The sequence below is a fragment of the Mustela nigripes genome, chromosome 7 (genome assembly GCF_022355385.1).
Source record: "Mustela nigripes isolate SB6536 chromosome 7, MUSNIG.SB6536, whole genome shotgun sequence".
Lineage (NCBI taxonomy): Eukaryota > Metazoa > Chordata > Mammalia > Carnivora > Mustelidae > Mustela > Mustela nigripes.
The window spans coordinates 7,902,373-7,908,738 of NC_081563.1; the positions used below are offsets into that span (position 1 = coordinate 7,902,373).

Genomic DNA, 6,366 nt, shown 5'->3' on the forward strand with positions numbered 1-6,366 from the left:
CACTTCTTTCTGGACCTTTCTTCTGGCCTCCCTGTTGTCTCACCTGCCAGATCTCCCGACTCACCGTTGCGCTGTGCGTGCTGCTAAGATAATGCAGCATTCCGAAAGTCGCAGGAGGCCCCCTGGACGTCTGGTCCTTCCCTCCCAAGTAGCATCCCGTTGCCTTACTGCAAGTAAATGCAGGCAGTCGCTCGCCTTTGGAGAAACTCACCTGTTTTCCTCAATGCCTCTGCCCTCGCCCGTGCATGCAGGTGCCACCCTGTGCGTCATCTGTCAGGACCGGAACTCGCTGCGGCAGACGGTGGTCCGCCTCGAGCTGGAGGACGAATGGCAGTTCCGGCTGCGGGATGAGTTCCAGACGGCCAACGCCCAGGAAGACCGGCCGCTCTTCTTCCTGACAGGGCGGCACATTTGAGGGTGACAGAGGCGGGTTTTCTGCAAGGCCGGAGCCTTCAGAACCTCATGCGCTCGAGGCTAAAGGAAATCCGAGATCCCTGGGGGCTGGACCAGGAGCGGCCCCAAGATTGGTGTGCCGCCCCCTCGTGCTGTATGTGGGGGACCCCGGGCCCGGAGGCGCACGGAGTCTTAGTGAGAGCAATGAGGAGGAGTTGGCGGCAGGCCGGAGGGCACACCCCTGCCTCGCGGGTTCCGGGCCAGGCCACGTGGCCCTGGGCTCTGTTGAAACCTGTTTCATGATGAATGAATTGTTGCCTGCTGTCATGTCACCCACGTGCTTCCACGGACAGACTTGACTTTTCTCTTAGTGCTAAAGGATCGCTCTTGGATTTTCTCGTAGAGGTGCCAGTATCCTGGGCGAAGGGCAGGATTTGGGCTATGTGGGTTTCCTTATCACCTACTACAAAGCAATATTCCAGAAGGACATTTTAAGTACAACGGCAGGACACAGGAAGAAACTAACATCATTTCCCAAAAATTATGTCATTGCCTACAAGTTTGCTCTTCTAGAAGCTAGCCCAAAGGCATCGACGCTGATAAAGTAAAGCAAGTGGTTTGACGTCAGAGCACATAAGATTCTATTAAAATAATATAGTAGAAGGTCAGTACCCTACCTCTTAGAAAGGGCAAAAGTGAAAAGACGCTTTCTTTACAACAAAAAAGCATTTCAGAAAGAAAATTAGGGTTGCTGAGGTTGACCTGAAGAGACAGACTTTGCCTTACAAAGGAAAGAGGACCAAATCGCTTGCTTTGAAACAACAAACACAACCAAAGTGGCATAGAAAAGAGTTTGTAAGAACTAAACTTTTGACTAATTTATTGAAGCTGAGTTTTTGGTTCCTTAAATAGCTTGTTTTCCCTTATGAGTGCTTGGCCCCGATCAGAGTGGAAGGGGACAGAGCAGAGAAGACAGCAGGAATGTTCCATGATGCTCCCGGTCCATCTGTCTGATGGGATGTGTATCAAGCCAGTGTGTGAGAGCACCACCCACAGGCCAGGCGTTGGACCATGTGCTTTTCTAGTTCGGGTCCTGCTTAGTCCTTCCAGCAGCCCACATGGGGACAATTATCCTCCACTTGGAAGACGAGAAGGTTCACATACAGAGAGTCTACACCTCTCTGAGATCACAGTTCAGGAGGGGAGCAGAGGGATGGGCAAGTAGACTTCTGCATCCCGGACCAGAGTCTGTCTTGCCCTGGCACCACGGTGCTTTCGGAGTGTCTCTAACTCAAGGAAGAATTTAAAGATACTCAGAGAAGAGCCATCAGAATGCATTCCAACACATCCATGTCAGACTCTTACAAGCACTCTGACGGATAACAGTCCAAGAAGAAATTATTTTAAAAGATGATGCCAAAGAGTTAATCCCTTTTCCCCCCCAAGAAAAAAGAGCCCATGAGTATAAAAGATTTGTTCAATGTTTATAAAATGATCACTTTGTATATGCCATTATTCCTGTCTTGGAATAAAAACTTACCTTCTTTAGCTATATTTGTTTTTTGTAAATAGCAGCTTCTGTGCTATTCTTCCCATTTTATTAGTTAATTTAAACTTGAAAAAAGTCCCAAACGTTCCTCTTTGTTCCAGCCTTATAAATAAAACATAGAGTGCACTTATGGTTTCTTTGATGAGTATTAATTGCATTATTTTGAGAGGGAATAGTATGGTCAGTGATCTCCAGGGGCTCCCTGCTTAAAATCTCAGAAAAGACAGTTTTGGAAAGGAAATGATAAATCCATAAAAACAAACATATATTAACATGTGGAGGAATCCCTGAAAGAGGAAAGCAGACAAATTTAGGTGTACAGAACAGGAATGAAGCAAAGCATGGCTCAGACCATGCAGAGAAATGCGTGCAGGCAGTTGGGTCACTGTGCTGTGTGCTTCATAGTGGCTAAGGAAGCTGGAAAGGGGGCCTGGAGCAATTGTCAGGGTGATGATAGTGTGGAGCAATTGGGCTATCTAGTTCCTTCCAGCTCTTCTGCAACACTTAGAGATGCCACCAGCCTGGGCTAAGCAGGTGGCCATTGCTAGGGCAGAGTGTGGAGCAGACTGTGGAGCCTCGAGGAGGAGGGCACAGGGTTCCAGCAAACAGTAGTGCTTGTGTCCACTGATGGACTCTTTTCTGTCTTAGGTGCTTCCAACATGAGAGCTGGGGGTAGGAGTGGCTTGTGATGTGGCTTGTGATGGAGGAACTGACAAGGAGTGAAATTGAACTAAAATTCTGGATTTAATGGGGCAGGAGTGATTAACATGTTAGCAGAAAAAGAACATATAAATATATGTTAAAACAATAGTAATCTCGGGATGTCCAACATCTAAACAGTAAAGGGAAAGCAGCACCAAAAACAAACAAACAAAAAAACCCAGTGTATGTGGTGTAAGGGAAGAAAAAGCTGGGGAAGGGAGAGAGAAGCAGCGTGGTAAAGGAAGAAGATGGCAGAATCACATTGAAATGGATCCCTTCTTACAATAAACATAAATGGGTTAAATTCACCTAACAGCAGATTGAGGCTCTCAGACCTGGTCAAGAGAGCTAACAGACTGGGCTTCAAAATTTTAGAAGGTTAATGGACAAAGAGATACTTTTCAAAGTTAAATCCAGAGGGATGATAATGGTCACAAAATTCTGTAGATATGCCAGCACTACCGTGAAATCTAGGAAGCCAGAACAGGAAAATAATAGGGTAATGATGGGATAGTTGCATGGCCATGATTGGAGACTAGTACATCTCTCCAGAAATGCAGGTTGAAGACCAATAGAAATGAGAGTCAACCGACACAGTAACACGTTTGATTTAAAGTCATTAACCTCCAAAGAGGAGAGAGTTCTTGTGGAATAGAAATTCCAGGAAACATTCTGTAACTAGACAGAGGCAATGTTTGCATTACACTGTGGATGTGCTAAATTACACTAATGGTAAATTTAGGTGTATGCCATAATGAAATTAAAACTATTCCAGAGCATTGGAAGGTATGGAAATCTGTACTTTTGCAAGACCAGAAATAGCAATCACCCTCAAACCAGAGAAGAGTAATAAATACACAGATGGTGACTCTTTTTCCCTGAGTACTTACAGCAATTTGAGAATTCTCACAGTAAAGGAAGAGAAACTGGGCTGTATGAACAATGTTCACATGGATGTCAGGGTTCTCCCAACAGATGTGGCAGCAGAGAGAGCACGGAACGTGAAACTCAGAGACTTGGTTTCGTGCCTTGATTCCTTTACCAGGTCACTTGGCCCCCTGGAGAATGTGTTAGCTATGAAATGAGCAACAGTTAGTAGCAAACATTTTTGAGCACCTAATAGGTGCCAGGCATTTAACTGGGTGACTGATTGCCTATTATTTTAATCAACTCAACTATACTCTGAAGTAGATACCATTGGGACCATCTTACAGATGAAAAGCTGTGGCTCAGCGAGTTTGCATGACTTGTCTAAGATCACACATCTATCAAGAGACAGAACAAATCTAGATTCATGTTACAGTCGTAAGCATAGTTCCACTAACATCTCTGCTGCTTTCCATCTTGAGTAATTGACTTCCACCAAATGTCACATATTAGAAAGGCACTATTGGCTCCAAAGGCTCTCTATACGATTAAAGTCCTGATCCAAAATTCTTTCACTGGGAGAGATGTATTGGGTCACCTGTGGGAGATAATGCTGGACACCAGCATATAGCAAATACATTACATTGTATATCATCCTGAATCTGGGCAATCCCAGCATTAATGTTCAGAAACCCTTTTAATAACAAGATTTGCATTATACTTCCCAGATCTGGCTTCAGAGTCTGCAGACAGCTCTTTCAGTGAAGGCTATGAAACAAGGGCACGTCCAATGTCGACGGCTTTCATTTCTTTTTCAGTCTACTTGCTTAGGCAGACTTCCCAGCTCAGAAGGAATTAGCATTTTAATTAACAAAACAGTTGGAAAGCCAGTGCAGAGTTTTCAAGCCCTTCATGTCTAGAGAAGAAACAAGAATCCATGACTACATTTGTCATTCACTGAATATACTGTCCCAGTTTCCCTTTGCCTTTCTTTCTTTAACTCTGACGAGCACTAATTTCTCTCTCTTGGGATCCCTGGCTACTCTAACTCTGGTTCCTGCTCTATAAAAGGATCTTTCCCAAGGGTGGCAACCCACCCTATTAAGAAGGGTGGGTTTGGTTGCTGTTTTGGGTTGAATCACATCCCCGAAAATATATCCAGGTCCTAACCCCGGATACTTAAGAATGTGATCTTATTTGGAAATAAGGTTGTTGCTCATGTAATTAGTTGAGATGAAGTCATACTGGAATAGTGGGCTCCTAATCCAGTATGGCTGGTGTCTTGAGAAGAGAGGGAGTAGCAGAGGAAGGCTTGCCATGTGACCATCAAGACAGAGATCGGAATGATGAACCTACAAGCCAAGGATTGCTGGGAACCACGAGAAGCTGGAAGAGAAAAAGTAGGATGCTTTCTTTAGCCTTTGGGGAACATGGCCCTGCTGACACCTTGATTTTGAACTTGTAGCTTTAAAAATTATGAGAAAATAGATTTCTGTTGTTTTAAGCCACATACTCTGTGGTGCTTTCTTATGGCAACCCCAGGAAACTCATACAGTGGACAACGCACCCTTCATCTTTCAAGGTTTGGTGGAAGCTTCCTAAAATTCTGGCCCTGGATGAAGTCATGGCTGTAGGACTAAGGCTGATGAAAGGAACAATTTTGGGGTCTTTTGATCTTAGCTAAAGAGGCCAGTGGTCCAGGCAACCACACAAATAGACCTGAAGAGGTTTAGAGAATTAGGAAGATAATTTGCATTTGGTAACCAAGATACTCCTTTATATTAATGACAGCCGCTACTAACTGAGCTCTCTTTGGTGCTTTTTCCATATTTATGATGCCATTTAATTCTTAAAGCCCAGGGGACAATTGTTACAATGTCTGTTTCACAGATGTGACACGAGGCCCAAACAGGTGAAGGAACTTAAGTCACACGGCTGATAAGTGACAGAGGGAGGATCCTCCCCACAGTCCGGGCTCTGCGGCCACTGCTGGTGCTGCCCGTGGGATGATAGGGGGAACTTAATTTCTATTTGAAATTTGTTATTTAGATGTCATACAAACAATACTATACCAACAGATGAGAAGGAAACAAGCCAGGTTTCCCCATCCTTCCCCAGACATCTGTCTGCTGCCTGCCAAGGGTCACTAGGCCCAGATCCTGATGTGAAGGAAACAGAAACCACCCCAGTCCTAAGGTCACTCGTGCCTCCTTAACAAACCCATCATTTTCACTAAGGGCTTCATTCTAGACCTTTTCTCTGTATCTGGATGATTTCTACATATCATCCTCATGTAATTTTGTATCGTGTTCTTTTTGAATAGTACAACCCCAATGTTTTTGTTGCTGAATGAGATTTATTCTTATTATTTAATGGTGGCCTGATAAGTGGGATTTGGGTGGACTGAGTGGTTGATCATGATTCACTCAGTTCCTTCATGGGGAGCCTTTCTTTTCTGTTGCTCTTGGCCATGAGACTCTTGGGAAGATGCAGGAGGCACCGGTGGGCCTTGCTGCTCGCTCCTGAGCCCAAGCTTTGGTCCCTGAGTTGCTAAGCAGTGGGAGAAGGACCTTCCCTAACTTCTCTTTACTTTTGTTTTCCCCATGTAGAAGATGGCAGTGGTCATGAGCGAGTATCTAGGATCTCCATAATAAATAGTAGTTTGACACCCTGCCACTTCTGGGTCGGTCACACAACTGTCCTCTGCCCACGCCCGCCCCCTGCTCCTGGCCCTGCATGCCTGGCATCAGGCAATCTCTCCAGCCAGAGGCCAGGGGAGGGGAGTGGGTGGCCCCAGGGCCTCCCACAGCTCATGGAGTCCTACTGGGCAGACTGGAGAAGGTTGTTACTACAGC

The 6,366-nt window shown here is 45.3% G+C and overlaps 1 protein-coding gene across 1 annotated transcript in view; it reads left to right on the plus strand.

Annotated features, from left to right (window-relative positions):
* The window catches only part of GREB1 (growth regulating estrogen receptor binding 1), a 72,731-nt gene extending 70,663 nt beyond the window's left edge, over nt 1–2,068 (plus strand). Inside the window, exon 32 of the mRNA XM_059405161.1 lies at nt 252–2,068. Within this exon, the coding sequence (XP_059261144.1) occupies nt 252–415 (164 nt within the window). The 3' untranslated portion in view covers nt 416–2,068. The remainder of the gene's footprint in view (nt 1–251) is intronic.
* The last annotated feature ends 4,298 nt before the right edge of the window (nt 2,069–6,366 follow it).